The sequence below is a fragment of the Oryzias latipes genome, chromosome 2, assembly GCF_002234675.1.
Source record: "Oryzias latipes chromosome 2, ASM223467v1".
NCBI lineage: Eukaryota > Metazoa > Chordata > Actinopteri > Beloniformes > Adrianichthyidae > Oryzias > Oryzias latipes.
This window is the reverse complement of record NC_019860.2, coordinates 12,448,915-12,466,605: the sequence shown is the minus strand read 5'-3', so window position 1 is coordinate 12,466,605 and position 17,691 is coordinate 12,448,915. Positions and strand designations below refer to the sequence as shown.

The 17,691-nt window shown below is 39.8% G+C and overlaps 1 protein-coding gene across 3 annotated transcripts in view; it reads right to left on the bottom strand.

Annotated features, from left to right (window-relative positions):
- Window positions 1–14,686, bottom strand: part of LOC101161957 (plakophilin-4) — a 54,059-nt gene extending 39,373 nt beyond the window's left edge. For 2 of the 3 annotated variants that reach the window (XM_023964753.1, XM_023964755.1), the window contains exons 1-3: window positions 14,265–14,686; window positions 13,705–13,855; window positions 105–217 (exon numbers count right to left, since the gene is read on the bottom strand). In XM_023964753.1, the coding sequence (XP_023820521.1) occupies window positions 105–217; window positions 13,705–13,830 (239 nt within the window). In that variant the 5' untranslated portion in view covers window positions 13,831–13,855; window positions 14,265–14,686. The remainder of the gene's footprint in view (window positions 1–104; window positions 218–13,704; window positions 13,856–14,264) is intronic. The other variant, XM_023964757.1, reaches the window with a different exon arrangement.
- Window positions 14,687–17,691: the final 3,005 nt, after the last annotated feature.

Genomic DNA, 17,691 nt, shown 5'->3' with positions numbered 1-17,691 from the left:
TTGCCCCACTGTATTTAACAATAAAGGAATTACAATGTTTTCTTATATTGTTATGCATTTCAAAAACTATCTTGATAGAATTAAATCCACCATGACATATCTACCTGCTACTGTCCCCTGCTGGTGAATCGGCTTCCAGCATGCACTTCTCCAGCTGATTTGCCACCATCTGTCGCTCCTCTTCCAGTTCTCGAGTCAACCGCTCAAACTGGAGCTCCTGCAAAGGGACAGTTAAGAACAACTATTATCATTCTCCTGATTTCTCCTAACCCATGATAAATATAGTTTACCATGAGTGAGAATTTCACAGTAAAAAATTGTTTAGGGATTGCATGGTAGCATAGTGGTTAGCACACTTGCCTCGTAGCAAGAATACCCTAGTTCAGATCCCACCTGGCTCATTTCTGTGTGGAGTTTACATGTTCTCCCCATGTGTGCATGGGTTTTCTTCGCGCACTCGAGCTTCCTCTGCAGTCCAAAAATATGCTTTATTGGTATCTCTAAATTGTCTCTAGATGTGTGTATGTTTGATTTGTTGGCCCTGCAACAGACTGGCGACCTGCTCAGACTAAACCCCGCCAGTAGCTGGGTTGGCTTTGGCTGTCCCATGACCTCAAAAGCGATTTAGTTGGTTCCGAGGATGGATGAAACTCTGTTTAATAATATACAGTATTTTACATTCTTTGGGCGAGAGGAATTTAAAATACTGAAAGTGCAGTATTTTACAGAAATAATATAAGGTCAAAGTGCAGTTTTAACAGAGGCAATAATGGCGTTAGTTCAGTTTAGAATTTTCCTATTGAATTCTATGTATTCATGATCCTTTTGATTTTACTTTTACTTTACAATTACCGGTGTGAAGCCCATTGAGACGACTGTTGTTGTCATTTTGGGCTACACAAATAAAATTGAATTGAATAAAATTGTAAAGCCAGCAATTTCCCTAAAAGAGTGTAACTGACTTATTGGTTTTTGGAAGTGGTCATTCTGTCATCTGGTAGTTATAAACCTATTTAATCACTCCTTCGTCCATTTATTTTTTTCTCAAAAAAAAAGTATTGGTGACTATCATAATTCCCCATTCAATATGGATCTTCCCCTCCATCTTTTATGCCTTCTGTTAAGTCAGTCATACATTTATTATTCAATGCATTCTTAAATGATCTGTCTTTCATGCCCTCATCCACCCAATTATCCACCCATTCCCTCCATGTATACATCCATTCTATTTAAGTGTCCACCTAAGATACTTTTTCATACTCAATTGTCAATCCATCTCTCTATCCTTCTCTTATTCTATTCCTTTATTCATTTAAAATCTATCAGTGCATCTAATCCCCAACCTATCAAAATGTTGTAGTAGCATCAATCATTTGATTCCATTCATCAAAATCTACATCCATCTATCCAATCACACAATACACACTATACATTACTGTGGAAGCTCAAACAATTTCTTTCTGCTCGTTATCCTGTATTTTATCAACCATGTTAAATGTGTGCTCCTTAGTAGCATTTACAGCCACACACTGGATGGGGGAGGGGGGAGGGAGTGTACAGCTGCCGACTGAAAGCATCTACATTTCCTATACATAGTAAAATGTTGGCCTGACTTGAGTCACAGGGAGCCTGATTTTCCTAATAAAAAAAACCCAAAAGGCAGCTATCTGGAGACCTTAACAAAAGCGCCAAACGCACAAGGGAATTGTCAACAAATTATGTCTTCAGCTCTAACTGCTAGAAAATTGAGCAACACTCATTACAAATACACAGAGCAAATCCTGTATGGTGATATGTTAATTCTTCTGCAAAATCCAACTCAGCTATTTGTTTTTTCATAAGCAGCACACTGCTCATATTTAGCTAATGTGACTACAGCTGTACACTTATGGGATGACAGAATAAAACTTTTTATGCTCCTAGCAATTTCACAGAATTGTTTTTCTTTCACTGTATTATTTTACATTTTTATTTCACAAGATTAATAAATGACAGAAAAACTGCATTTTTACAGAGTGGTTTAGTGATGGGCATACACTAACATAAGATATTTGTTTAAACATGTAAAAAAATACATAAACAAGTAAATGGTCAAAAATAGACCAGGACAGTGAGACCATCAAGCACTCTTGGTGACAATATAGATCTGTTGACAAAAGTATGGAAAACAATGTAAGTAATGGAAAATACAACATTAAAAATATGTGAAAGTAGAGGATGCAAAATCACGAATGGTCAACTCTAAAGTTCAGATCTAAAAGTTGTTGTGTTACGCTGGCCAGCAGACTGAGATCCAGGAGAAGGAAGGGCTTAAACACAAGATGCAAAACTACAACACGTTGATTACAAATGGACACGTACCAGTAAAGTTTCTTTACAGATACACTATATTACCAAATGTGTTCGCTCACCAGCCTCGACTTGCATATAAACTAAAGTGCCATCCTATTCCTAACCTACACAGTTCAATATTATGTCGGTCCACCTTTTGTATCTATTACAGCTTCAGCTCTTCTGGGAAGGCTGTCCACATGCTTGAGAAGTGTGTTCATAGGAATTTTTGACCATTCTTCCAAAAGCACATTGGTGAGGTTACACACTGATGTTGATCGAGATGCCCTAGCTCTTAGTCTCGCTCTATATTATTCCAAAGGTGTTCCATCGTGTTCAGGTCAGGACTATATGCAGGCCAGTCATGTTCATCCACACCAGACTGTCATCCATGTCTGAAAAGTTATTTTCAGTGGAACTAAGAGGCCAAGCCCAAGTCTTAAAAAAACCTCCACACCATAATTCCTCCTCCACCAAATTTCAGACTCAGCACATTGCAATCCAAAATGTACCGTTATAAAAGTTTGAAATTTTAGAATACATTTTGAAATGTAAGTGTCTAATCTAAGCGTTTTTTTGTATATCATTCTAGTCTCTGGCTGCAGAAGTCTAAAAGGACAGAGAACCAAATCAGAAGTTTGATTTAGGGAGGAAAAAGACCAAGGAGAGTTTTATAAATTTACAGCAAGCAGTGAATTTTTCGCAGAGTAAATTATGAACTCCAATTTAAGATTGGTAAAGGAAACTGTGGTGAGTTTAGAAAATCCCAAATCATCTATCATTAGTTGCAAACTGAGGAAAACTTTCTGGATAAATTTATATTATTCTGCATTTTTATTTTTATTTTGATAAATAAAAATATGTGTTTTTATTTTGACTTTTTTTGTTGTTGCCCTGACTTGATGTCAGGGGAAAGTTAGAACATATGTTTAAATTAAAACATATGTTTTAATTTTGGATATTGTATGTTGATATCAGCCAATCCAGGATTTTTTCCAAAAAAAGGGCATAGCAGGCCTCCATGAAAACCCCAGGTTTAAATGAAACTAAATACTCAAACCATTTGCCGTCTGGTCATTTTAATAACAAAATGGAGGCAAACTATAAAAGTAACTTTGACAGGTCTGGGGGCATAGGAAACACAACATGGCATATGAATATGCAGCATGACGCTTGCTGTCACAGTGTGAGTGCTGACTATTCATGCCCTTACCATTTTCGAGCCACAGAGACAAGACAAGCACACAGCTCTCTCTGTTTAGCCATCTTTGCATTACACCATGCCTTGAAAAGCCAACGTGTTGGAAACAAGGCTGCCAGGCTGAAGCAAGGCTGTGCCAGGCAACACCTCACACCAGCTGGGGGCTGAAGGATGATTCACCTTGGCTTATTGTGAGCTGTCACAGTGTTTTTCTGTGTTTTATTAAGTGACACTGACCGCAGAACTCCAAGTCCTCCTCCTCGTCTCTGTGTCTAATCACGGCCCAGCAGCTTGGGTTTATCCACCCTGCATCTGCGATACCCGTGAAATGTTCTGTCTCATTCTGCCACAACTCAACATCTCAAATTCTTTGTGCAAACTGCAGGTTCACATTTTCAGAAACGCTCAAAGAGGCATTTTCAGCATCAGCATCCGTATATTAATACAATGGAGTAAAAATATGCCTGATTCCAAAAAAGATTGTGGCTGTTTCACACACAGACTTCAATGCAATTCACCTTCCTTCCGTTTTTTTATCTCTCCTGCTCTTTCCACCTTAATATGTAACCAATATGTTGATTAAAACTTTGCTGCATCTTTGTAAGATATCCACGAGTAGCAAGTGGGGCAGCCAGAGAGAGAATAGGTCAAAATTCAGGAGGACAATCTGACATTTCAGCACACAGGATCAATTGTCAACTTCAGTTCATGGGACAAGAAACAAGCCTTCAATGGAGCAGCAATTCTGAGGCGTTGGGTAGGAGGGGTTGGAGAGCAATGTAGAGTGACATAACTAGATTAGTGGAATTGGTTAAAGCCACAGTTACAAGCAGTGACCTTGCAATTCACAATAACCTAACCCAGTGCATTAAATGCAACATCCAGCAAGACATTTTTGACATATTGTGAAAACTAGTTCAAGCATGGCTCAGTTGTTGTTTTATTGCAACCCCCACCCTCCTGCCACTATTTATTTGAGAGGGGTTGTGCTGAGTATGCAGTTTCATTTTAAGCAGCATCATGCGTCAAATTCTTACAGAGGGCCTCTTACTGTACATTTTGCAACCGCCTGCAGTGCAACAGCCCACTGTTGTCAACATTAACAAGTACTTATTAAAGGATGAACTGCTTTAGTTCTGCTAAAATGTTCAGTACATTATGAATTGTACCTTTCAAATATCTCTGCAAGATATCACATTACACAAAACCCTTACAAAAACAAAATCAACTGCACGAATTTTACAATCAACGAAGAAATGTTTCTGCTTACCGGTAATTTTTTTTTTCTATTTAGAATAAATTTGAATAGTTGTTCAATTCAAAATTAGCATGTTTCTACAAATAATTTTCTAGATCTTAATGTAAAGATAATTAAACTTACCCCACTTCAAATCCAGCTAAATAAAACTTACTCCACTTCAAATCCAAATATAAGCTTTAGAAGCCAGGAAGTCTTTCATAAGTATGAAATATATTTTAAGTTTTGAATGAAATTTAAATTATAACATAGTTTTAAATTACATTAAATGTTTGTTTCACAGAAAGACTGTGGGAACGGGGAAGCGATTGTGGAGCATAATTAAAAATAAAAGTCAAAATCAGAAATGCGATGTACTATGTTATGCGTGTCAAAATAAAAGTTCAGAGTCCACCTTGTCACATCTCTGTTCCGTCTTCATTGTACCATTGCTACAATCATCAACCGCCATATCTCGAAGACCGGTCCGTGAAAACTTTGTCTGACGTTATATGCAACGTTAAAAAGGTTGGGGACCACTGCATTAATACATTAAACAAATTATTACTATTGTGCCTTTTAAACTCTTGATAGATGAAATGCGTTTTTAAAATTTATATTTACAAAATGACTGAAATTTAAAGTGGCTGTGAGTAGAAAATAAACTTGAGTTGCATCACTCCTCTCCTATGTTGGAATGCTGGCTGCAGAGCTGCTGGATCATCAAATCTGCTCCCTGCAGTTCCTCCACAGAAATGTCAAATCAGACATGCTAAATGGAGCACATCAGTCACTGGCCTTCATTGTTTTTAAGGCCTGATACTTTCTCCTCTCATTAACCTATAAGGAGAGCGAAAGATGTGAGGGATGAAACACCAAACCTGGCAACTGGGGCCCCTGAAACCCAGAAAGCATTAAGACTGTTTGATCAAAACAAGGAAAGTGACAGAAAAAAGAAAAACGAGACTTGTAGGATGACAGGAGTGATGCAACTCAAGTTTATTTTCTACTCACAGCCACTTTAAATTTCAGTCATTTTGTAAATATAAATTTTAAAAATGCATTTCATCTTTCAAGAGTTTAAAAGACACAATAGTAATAATTTGTTTGATGTATTAATGCAGTGGTCCCCAACCATTTTAACGTTGCGTATGACGTCAGACAAAGTTTTCACGGACCGGTCTTCGAGATATGGCGGTTGATGCTTGTAGCAATGGTACAATGAAGAAGGAACAGAGATGTGACAAGGTGGACTCTGAACTTTTATTTTGACACGCATAACATAGTACATTGCATAGGTGTCATCATCCTCTCCCCCTTCCACACTCATGGTGCAAAAAAGATGTACTGTCTATTAAATGTAGCTTTCTTTTTTTTTTGGAAGTCAAAGACTCCTCTTCTGTCTCCTGGCTGGGCCTTTTCCCCTTGGTAAAGATACTTTTCAAAAAGATTTGTTTTTTATTCATTTTGCTAGTTCCTGGATTTTATTTTAGCAGTAACCTATCATGTGACCGAGAAGAGCGCCTTGGGCTGCGTCAAGAGTGACATAAACGGATGTAACAGAGAATCAGGCAGTTTTCAAAATAAAACACCTTTCATATCTCGAAATAAATAAAACGGAATTAATGTAAGTTATTTATTGTTTCTGTGCGGCCCGGTACAAAATGACCCACGGACCGGTACCGGTACAAGGCCCAGGGGTTGGGGACCGCTGTATTAATGGATTATCCCATTTTGTTCTTTTTGTTACCTTTCTTTGAATTCTGTTTACTCTTCAGACCTTAGCAGTCTAAAAGTGGGGATCTTTCCTTTTCTTTTTTTCAACTTTTCCTGTCTTGTTTTATGACAATTACTGTAGGGCAAAAAAGTATTTAGTCAGCCACCAAACTGTGCAAGTTCTCCCACTTAAAAAGGTGAGCGAGGCTTGTAATTTTCACACACCCCCCTCCCGGGCTGCTTGGGTCCCGTTGCCGGGGGTGCTCCTGGCTTGGGGGTCTCTCCCCCCCTCTCCTGGTCTGGCTGGTCGGGCTGGGAAGGATCTGGTTCCCCTTATGAAAACACGGTTCACTTCGGCAGCATGCATTTATCTCCACCCGCACTTGCACGTGCACACTGCCACACTCCTCCCTGTTTGCTGTATCCCTCCTCCTAACCCAAAGTGTATCGATGGACATATATCTTCTGCTCATCTTCGTGTCAGAATATCACCTTTGGATGTAATATTTGTCGTCTCAGCAGATCTGGTATGATTGTTACACGGCTTAAAATATTGACGTATTCAAATCAGCGCTTGTATCCCCCACTTTTTCCACTTCTCTTCCTTTTATTCTCTACCACCCCCCCCCACCCCTCACATTCTTCCCCTCTCCCTCCCCACACACACTAAATGTAACAAATAAATAAAAAATAATAAAAACAAAAAGGGGTTTATACAAATTTACATGGGTTGCCTCTGAACATTTGGTATAGTAAACATGAATTGAAAATGGTCAACGTGTCCTAGAACTTTACTGTCGACAAAACATATCCTACCAACTCCTTGTTACCTGGAAAACCCCAGAAAAAGTGATGGTGCCACCCCAGATAAAAACAGTGGCCCCAATTTAACTGTCATTGTAAGGCAGTGTCATAAAACTTAATTCACAAATACTAGAAGCTACCATGTACTGACCATGACACTGATCATAGTTTTGTTCATGAAACTTCATTCAAAATCAAAACTTTAGAAACCGCAGTCATCCGAGTTAGATGTTCATTGCACAGTCCTATCCACCCTCTGTGTAAGCTTCTGTAATAAGGTCCAAAAAGAACTGTAACACTTAATACATCAGATGATCCTGAGACTCAGAGGACTGGCCTGAAAAACAATATCTACAGCAGTGGAATCAAAACATTCAGCAAAAAACAACGGTGCTCTCCTGACACATTTCCATTCAAAACATACATTACCGCAAAACACCTAGGCTGCAACAGATATGTTGCAATCAAAACCATGTCTGCAACCTGGGACTATAGAAGAAAATTAATTGCCCAATTATCCAATTACATCTTCGTTTTCTTGGTTTAACTGAGATCTGGCTCAAAACTGTATGGCCGGATTGACCCCATATTGGTCGCCATTTTTGCTGCCCTGCTAATGTTAGCTCGGGATTGTGAGGGGCTGTACGCTAGGGGGATAGAGTGTTAACAAAGGCACAATGGGAATTGAGCTTAGGCTCACTCTAGGCTCACATTGCATCCAGTCCAGCTCCGGTGCAGCCACCAGAGCGGTTTAGCTACGGCAGATGACTCACATTGGCTATGGATAGCTGCAGTCCTGCTGCAGAACAGGCTTTGTCCTTTTAATGTTATCCGTACATGTGCATTATCATAAAGGATGGAGTGGTCCTGGACCTCTGATCCGCTTGTCGTTGTTCACGGTGTTAAATGACCGATATCACACTCTACCACACACTTTGCGACCAAGTTTCAGCGGAATTGACGATGTTTACAACACGGTGAAAACATAATGAGTACAGTGGAAAATAGGTTTCATTTTGAAAAATGTACTCTACAATTTCCAGTTTAGGTCGTTTAATTTGCTGCAACTTCACAAAACAGTGCTCTGACTTGCTCCAACGTCCAGCTAAATTTTGAAGCCAACAAAACAGATTTGGAGGCCGGACCAGGGAGGCTGGACTGGATGCCGTGTTAGTGCTTCTCGCACTTTTCAAGTTATGTAAAGACTCCAGCGGCTGCACTGGAGCTGAACTGGATGCAGTGTAAGCCCATGGTTACTCTGCACCAACAGTCCCGCCCATAACTCATAGGTGAATGAAGTCTTGCCAGTCTGCAGCTTTACAGTGTAAATTTCTGAGGTCATTTACCACCCTGTAAATTTTCATCCGATTTCCAATTGTGGGACTGAAGCAGAAATGACATTAGGGTTAGGGTTAGGGTTAGGGTTAACATACTGTATCTTTTAGCTGCAGCTTAATGTGTGAACACGGCTGCAGTGTTGTCGTCTTGTGGCATACAGAACTTTTGATTAAGTGACAAAGCAGAATTTTCAGCCTTAAAGCAAATCGAGGCCTGAACTTCAGATCAACTGAGATGTAAACTCCTTCAAATCAACTGAGATGTAAACTCCTTCAAATCAACTGAGATGTAAACTCAATCAGCAGAAGAAGATGGGGATTAAAAACAGGAGCACAGCCTCTTTTCTTGCACATTGCAAACCTTTATATAGCTGTGCGTTGACTTGGCCATTCAGGGGCTGAGTTAAGAATATGGCTGCCGTCCAGGTACAATTAAAAAGAGGAGAACAGAAAGAGTCTCATGGTGATGTGATAGAAGGCAAGATGAAAATAACAACAGGAAGCAGTGGCAGATGGAGGCTGTGCTCATTTGTCTTTCCGGTCCCATTTACACAGCAGACACGACGACAATGAGTTTTTATCATTCAAAGTATTTTTTTACGGTGCAAACAAGGCATACATAAATAAGAAAAAAAAGAAAACTAAAAAAAAAGAATATTGAAATGTCAAAACAACAATTTGATACTGCAAATTTACATAAAGTCTAGTTAACCGAGGGTCTGCTCTGGCATTTGGTTAACTGATCGGTATATAGTATGGCATTTGGTTAACATATGGGTAACTGGCATTTCCAGTTTATTTAACATATCATGCAACTCGCATTACCATGGCTGTTGTTTCTAATATTTTTGCTTCTAAAAGGTAACTTTTTGATGCAAATATATTTATGTCACTCATATGCAAATGGCTGTTCGGATTTAATGTACAAGTCTGTGTAAATCAAGAATTTACAACCCAGAGAAAAACTTCAAAGATAAACGGTTAGGGTGACTACAAAGTACTGTACTGATCAAACGCTTTTTTGTAATAACCGCGGGGGGGGGCGTGCGTTCCTTGCAGACCCAGGACACCCCCCGTACGCCAGCCCGTTTCTCCTCAACCCTCACTTCCTCTGTGCCGCTGCCGCTCTACCTTGGCCTTGGCCTTTGTCCCCCAGTGCAGACTGATCATTTGAGCAAGTACTGATCATACAAACAGAATCTCAATCTATGTATTTATCTAATAAAGTAAAACAAAAACTACCAACATGGAGATGAGGCAAAGCAAATAAAAAAATAGAAGCAAATGAGAAGTATTTTCTTAACTGCAATGATAAAGTATAAGGACATTTTGTTGTGAATTTTGAAGTTAAAATTCCCAGATATTTGATTATAAACGGTATACAAGAGTTAAAAGAAGAATATTCAGCAAAAGCTTTACTGGATCAATTTAGGACTACAGCTGAAGTCTCTGACTATAGTTAGTCCATCCATCCTTCTACACCAACTGTTTTCAATTCACTTGGGGGTTGGACCCTACCCAGTCTGTAAAGAATCTTTAAATACCGTTCACAAATCCAACTCAAGGCCTTTTGTCAATCCATATTGACTAAAGTCCCCCACAGAAGCAAAAACAAAAGACCAGTTAAAAATAAGAGGGAAGGGGGGAGTGTGTCCAGTTCCTAATTACAGTCAATAGTCCGAATAAACAGAAAAAAATGGACTGTAGTCAAGACATGTGTGATAATAAATTAAACATTAACAATAAAATAAATGTCTTCATTTGCAATTTCAGCCAAATTAGATTGGCTTGACTTTAACAGAAATACATTTGCAAGAAGAAATATGTGGACCCATATGAAGTTAATTAGATGAGGCTTATCTAAGACAAATAATAAAAAATACCACCTGCTTAAACTGATACCACACACAAATTCAGGGGCCTCAAGAGTTTTCAGAGTAGGAGGCTACTGAGAAGAAAGTAAGAGGCTACCACTACCAAGCCGACTGGCGAAGGCTCCCCCATCCCTCGGAAATTTGTGAAAGTGTAAGGCCTTTATATGCATTTACAATTTGCGCAATTTCATAGTCAATGGAAACTAAGCTAATGTTGCTCTGCAACTGTATTTACATTGTGTAATTCCTGGCTACTGTGGCCGTGACCACTCCGAGCAGGAAACTGAAGAAACTCAGAGCAAGCTGGAGCTCAGGCATGCCCCCAGGTGGTGACCAGGGGTGGTGTAGGTACCGGATGTTCTCGGGTTGCCGGATGTTCTCGGGGTCCTTCAGGGTCCTTCAAATGAGTTATATCACTAGAGGAGACATCACGTGGTTCCTCATGGGAGGAGAGCACCGCCATCTTGGTGAGGTCAAGTTTTGAAGACCAAACCACTTTTTATAACATTTAATAAAGAGCTCTGTTTTTGCTTTCAATCACTTCATTATATGAAAAAGAAGAATGGCTTGAAATTGCTTAGTTTTGTTCAGAAATACAAACTTCACGAGTACCCCTAACTTAAATAGTATTATACTACTTAGATTTTTTCTATGTTCCTTTATTTTATTTTACTTATGTTTTTATTTATTTGTGTGTTATGTTCATTGTTTCTTTTTTTCCCCTCTATTCTTTATTTTCTATGTCAATATGTTATATTTGGCAATGGTGACTGATCTTCGAGGCAATATTGATTACATCGTTATTGTTCGTTGTTAACGTTAATGTCATTGTTAATGTATGATACCGCAATTGTCAATAAAGTTTTTAAAAAACACTTAGCGACGTTAACTCATTGGTCGTGGCGACTTACAGCCAATCAAATAGTGTGACGTCATCATTGGTCAAAGGACCCCTAAGGACCCCGAGAACATCCGGCAACCCGAGAACATCCGGTGTAGGTACCGGATGTTCTCGGGTTGCCGGATGTTCTCGGGGTCCTTCAGGGTCCTTCCAATGAGTTATATCACTAGAGGAGACATCACGTGGTTCCTCATGGGAGGAGAGCACCGCCATCTTGGTGAGGTCAAGTTTTGAAGACCAAACCACTTTTATAACATTTAATAAAGAGCTCTGTTTTTGCTTTCAATCACTTCATTATATGAAAAAGAAGAATGGCTTGAAATTGCTTAGTTTTGTTCAGAAATACAAACTTCACGAGTACCCCTAACTTAACTAGTATTAGACTGCTTAGATTTTTTTCTATGTTCCTTTATTTTATTTTACTTATGTTTTTATTTATTTGTGTGTAATGTTGATTGTTTCTTTTTTTCCCCTCTATTCTTTATTTTCTATGTCAATATGTTATATTTGGCAATGGTGACTGATCTTCGAGGCAATATTGATTACATCGTTATTGTTCGTTGTTAACGTTAATGTCATTGTTAATGTATGATACCGCAATTGTTAATAAAGTTTTTAAAAAAACTTAGCGACGTTAACTCATTGGTCGTGGCAACTTACAGCCAATCAAATAGTGTGACGTCATCATTGGTCGAAGGACCCCGAAGGACCCCGAGAACATCCGGCAACCCGAGAACATCCGGTACCCACACCGGTACCCACAGTGGCACTGGCCACCATAAAAAAAAAAATTGCTTGCCATCCCCTGAAAAAAAAAATTCTACAATTTTTTTTTTTAACATTTTTGTACTGTCAACACATTCAAGCATTCTTTTTATTTTTAAAAGTTCAAGTCTTTCAAAATATGATAAAGTATGCTAAAAATAAATGAATGTTAAAAAGTTGTAATCAGGCGCACACAGAGCACCTCAAACGTTGGATCCTACAAAGAGAAGTTAAGTCGGAGGACGGAGGCGGGAGTTCTCTTTTAAATGATGTGCATTTTGCAAGAAGCTGGATTTTTAGAAGAAGGAGACAGTCGGCATGGAATCATGAGAAAGTATCATCAGTTTAACATTTAAGTTGTGTTTTTCTGCTCATTTTTTATGTGTTTCAAATAATTACAAGGGTGATGGATAGTGCTAGCTAGCTAGTCTTTGGCTTTTAAACAGGGTTGTGGTCCAAAAAAGTCTTTAAAGAACTGAATTATTGAATTAGGAAACAACGCCTCTAAAGTCCTACATTTTGCCATCTAGGTCTTAAGAATGGTGCTGTGACTTTATCTTTTAGCACGTCTTGTACAAAATTTCTCATTGAGAGGTTCTGACAGGAGTTCAGTGCTGCGGGAGTTCGAGCTCGCAGCAGCACACACCCGACCGAACCCCCCGTCCCCACCCCCACCCCCCCGCACCCCCAATTTCCCCCTCATCCCGGACACAGGTTTGCCTCTGATCAACACTTTTGTCCTAACTCGTCTTGCTATTTACGCATCTTGTACTAAACAGAAATCTGAAAATGTTAATTCATTATTAACAGATGTGTTTTTTCATATGTGACCATCAAATTGATTTAAATGATTTGGTCACTGGTCACATTTTAAGTCATCCAGGAAAACCTTAAGCATGTTTTTTTAATATACCATACAAGACTGTTTACAAAGAATTTTACTTAATTATAATTTAAAACCAAAATAAAACTTTCTATAACCATTACATGATTTCAGGTTAGAGTCTGGATTCCGATATATAAATGCAGATTTATGTGACACAACTTGATGAATAAGATTTATTTAGCCTTTTTCTTTACGATCTCAGAAGACAATTGTACTTATACTGTCTGTTTTCTAGGAATATTGCAGATCAGGAACGCTTGAATATTTGCACAAACTTTTTCCGCACAGGGTGCATGAATGTTTGTCGCTATGCATAATTGACATGATATCCCTTGGCCACCCTGCATTTTGCTCAGGCCACCCAGTTGGCATCCCTAAAAGAAAACTCTACGGGCATCCCTGGCTCAGTCCGATTGGAAAAGAACCGAGACCACCTTGAAAGATGAGTCTGATAGCGGTTCCTAGTCCCAGACCAGGATCCGCTTAGACTGAAAATGTGTTCAGGATTATAGGGGGAAACGTGTGACACCAAATGTGTCCAGTCTGAATATACCCTCAATCTCAACTCTCCTCTTATCTGACATGAAAGGATTTCAATCACTCGAAGCAGAGAGCATGAAGCATTGTGAGGGTGTGACTTTAGAATCTTTACCTGCTCTTTGACAGAAGCCAACAGGTTGGTAGTTGTAGTAGAGCCTGAGTCTTGGGGGAGGTCAGGACAGCCCTGTCCCTCTCTGACCACCATTGGTCCTTCCCCTTCACCGCTGCCCTCCTCCATCTCCCCTAAGGCTCTTAGGTGCCCTCTTTGGACCCGGAGGATCAAACCAGCCCAAAAAAAGAAAAAGCAAAAACAAAAAAAATGTCGACCCCCTGTGAGTTTGTGAAAGGTTATGGGGTCAGAGCGTTTGCAACATGTTTAGTATTAGATCCTTTTCATCACAGAGATCCAATAAAGCACAGATCATTAAAGCCATTTAGAGTATAGTGTCATCAAACTGAAACGGTTTCATAAAAGATGCACGTAGATTCATATCTATACACATTTGCCACGGTTTGAAATAACAGGCAATTCCCTGGTTTCTGCAGGTGTATGCGACTGCTTGCATGTAAGAGAAAGTCTGCATTCATCGCATGCACGCGGGCATCCATTACATTAAAGATGAGGTCAAACCGCTTCAGCGGACCGAACCGAGCACAGCCAGCACGACTCACCGGCCAGATGTTGCTGTGAAAAGCAGGCCACAGCTGGCTCCTCACGCGTCCATCCTCCTCCCGCGCGCGCCCGTGACGGCTACTTCAGTGGTCACGCGCCCAGAATGCAAACGTCCTCGAGCCCCAAGTGTTTTTCCTCCCTACTTTTTTTTTCAATCGACGGTTTTAATAAACGGGGGATGTAAAACGCGCCCGTACACTATAACCTCCTCCTCCACGACCCTCCGCCGTCGATCATTGGCGTGACGTCACCATGCGGCTATGGATTATTTCCCCGATAAGAAGATCGATCAGGAGCGCTCCGTCGCATACGCTGAAGCTGCTGCAGAAAAACCGAGCAGCAGGGTGAAAGATGCGAACAGAGCGAGGATGCAGCCTGCTTCGTGCGTGTGCGCCTGCGTGCATGTGCTGTGTGAGCGTCTGTTTGCCACCACACAGACAGACCGCTACAGGCCAGTGCGCCTCGGCAGCGTGTCTGCGTTTCGCCCACTATTACGTCCACAAGCATGCAGTTCTAGGGCAGGATGGTGCTGTGACATAAAACACAAAATAAATCAATGGTTGTACATTAGTCAGTCAGTGAGTCAAAAGTCTCACTTATATACAAATAGGGAATGAAAACATACATAAGGTGGCACTAACCAACTTACCTAGTAGTAGTAGGTTTAAAGGTAGTCATCGGGACTTGGTTACTAAAGTTGAAGACGTTTCACCTCTTCTCTTGTCAATTCTGACAAAGCCTGACAAAGTGACTTACCTAGTGTGTATAACAGAAGATAAGTTGCATGAGGTGTACAGGGTACCCTATCTTTGTTGTCCACAAACCTCCCACACTCTCCAGCATAAAAGGGACATAAGCAATCACTCGAAATGTGTGGTTTAAGAAAGAGCCCACTTTCCCAGTGATCCATAAGAGCTTATATGCAGGCATGGTGGCTGGATCTGGGACCTGGTTGGATAGCTTGTCAGTCTCCTCCTGGTGTCTTCACTCAGCTCAGCAAGGAAGAAGGAAAGACAGTGAAAAATCCCAGCACCCCAACTTTTGCAAGCATGGATGCCAATTCACGATATGCAAAGACACATTCTGTGAATATAAAATATCAACTTTAATATTTAATCATGTTACAAAGTATCTTTACACCCATAGTCATCTAAATATATGACAGAGATCAATTCCCTGGGGGCCCAATGTGCTTTATCCATATATATATGTATATAGGAGGACAAACCACCCTTGGAAGGGTGAGAGGGGCATTTTATATACAGTGAGGTCAATAAGTATTTGATCACCCTGTGATCAAATACATGTATATATACATATATAAATACATGTAATGTGATCAAATACCTGTGTGCGTATATATGAAAAACGAGGCACAAGAAATGAAGAAATGAAAAAAAATGAATATATATATATATATATATATATAGCAAGTTCTCCCACTTAGAAAACATAGATGCATTTCCACAGTGAGAGACAGAATCTGAAGAAACATTCAGTTGTACGTTGTACGATTTTTTAAAACAATTTATTCGTATATTACTTTGACAAATAAGTATTTGATCACTTGAGTTAAACAACTTTAATATTTGGTACAGAGGCCTTTGTTAACCATTACAGAGGTCAAACGGTTCCTGTAGTTCTTCACTAGGCTTCTACACACTGCAGCAGGGATTTTGGTCCACTCCTCCATACAGATCTTCTCTAGATCTGTCAGGGTTCGGGGCTGTCGCTGAGCAACACGGAGTTTCAGCTCCCTTCAAAGATTCTCTATTGGATTTAGGTCTGGAGACTGGCTAGGCCACTCCAGAACCTTGATATGCTCCTTACAGAGCCACTCCTTGGTTTTCTTGGCTGTGTGCTTCAGGTCATTGTCATGCTGAAAGACCCAGCCACGACCCATCTTCAACGCTCTGACTGAGGTAAGGAGGTTTTTACCCAATATCTCACAATACAGAGCCCCGTTCATCTTCTCCTTAATACAGTGCAGTCGTCCTGTGCAGAAAAACACCCCCAGAGCATGATGCTTCCACCCCCGTGCTTCACTGTAGGTATGCTGTTCTTGGGATGATGCTCCTCCTTCTTCCTCCTCCAAACACGCCGAATGGAGTTAAGACCAAAAAGTTCTATTTTGGTCTCATCTGACCACAAGACTTTCTTCCATGACTCCTCTAGATCATCAAGATGGTCATTGGCAAACTTCAGATGGGCCTTGACATGGGCTGACTTCAGCAGGGGAACCTTCCGTGCGATACATGATTTTAAACCATGACATTTTAATGTATTACTTATAGTGGCCTTGGAAACGGTGGTCCCAGCTCTCTTCAGGTCATTGACCAGCTCCTCCCATGTAGTACTGGGCTGATTCTTCACCTTCCTTAGCATCATTGATACCCCACGAGGTGAGATCTTGCAAGGGGCCCCAGTCCGAGGGACATTAACAGTCATCATTAGCCTCTTCCATTTTCTGACAATTGCTCCAACAGTTGTTCTTTTCTCACCAAGCTGCTTGGCAATTGCCCCGTAGCCACTTCCAGCTTTGTGAAGGTCTACAATTTTGTCTCTTGTGTCTTTTGACAGCTCTTTGGTTTTGCCCATGTTGGTAGTTAGACTTCTGACTGATTTCGGGATGCACAGGTGCCTTTATGCAAGCTAACGACCTCAAACAGGTGCCACTAATTTAGAATCATGAGCAGAGTGGATTTGTACTATTTAAAAGCAGAACAGCAGGTCTTTGCTGGTCAGAAATCTATCTGATAATCAGGTGATCAAATACTTATTTGTCACAGTAATATACAAAGAAATTGTTTTAAAAAATCGTACAACATGATTTCTAAATGTTTCTTCAGATTCTGTCTCTCACTGTGGAAATGCACCTATGATGAAAATTTTAGACACCTCCATGTTTTCTAAGTGGGAGAACTTGCTAAATCACAGGGTGATAAAATACTTATTGACCTCACTGTACATATATTTATTTTTTATATGCATGCTATATACATATAGCATACAGTATATATTGTAAAAGAATACAATATCTTCATGCAAGTATGCTGAGATAGAAAATGCTAGGTTTAAAAAAAGTAAAATTTCAAAAAGAATGACAATTGTTCGAGTGATTAATGGTAAAAGTAAAAAAAATTTTTTTATGTATGTTTATGTAGGTACATTTCTGCCTCTTGTGCTAGAAAATTGCAAAAGGTTTCTTGCAATTGTTCAAGAAAAAAAAAAAGAGCTTTTTTGCTGATCCACGTCTAATGAGCAAACTCAAAGATCTGAAACATTTGATACAAAAAACTTCTTTTTGCATTTTTTAAAACCGTGGAATCTCCACGTTAGGAGTCACATTTTAGGATATTTCTATCATAACCCTAGAACTACCCAGAATTGATGCGATAAAAACCACGACAAAACAGAAATTTAAGA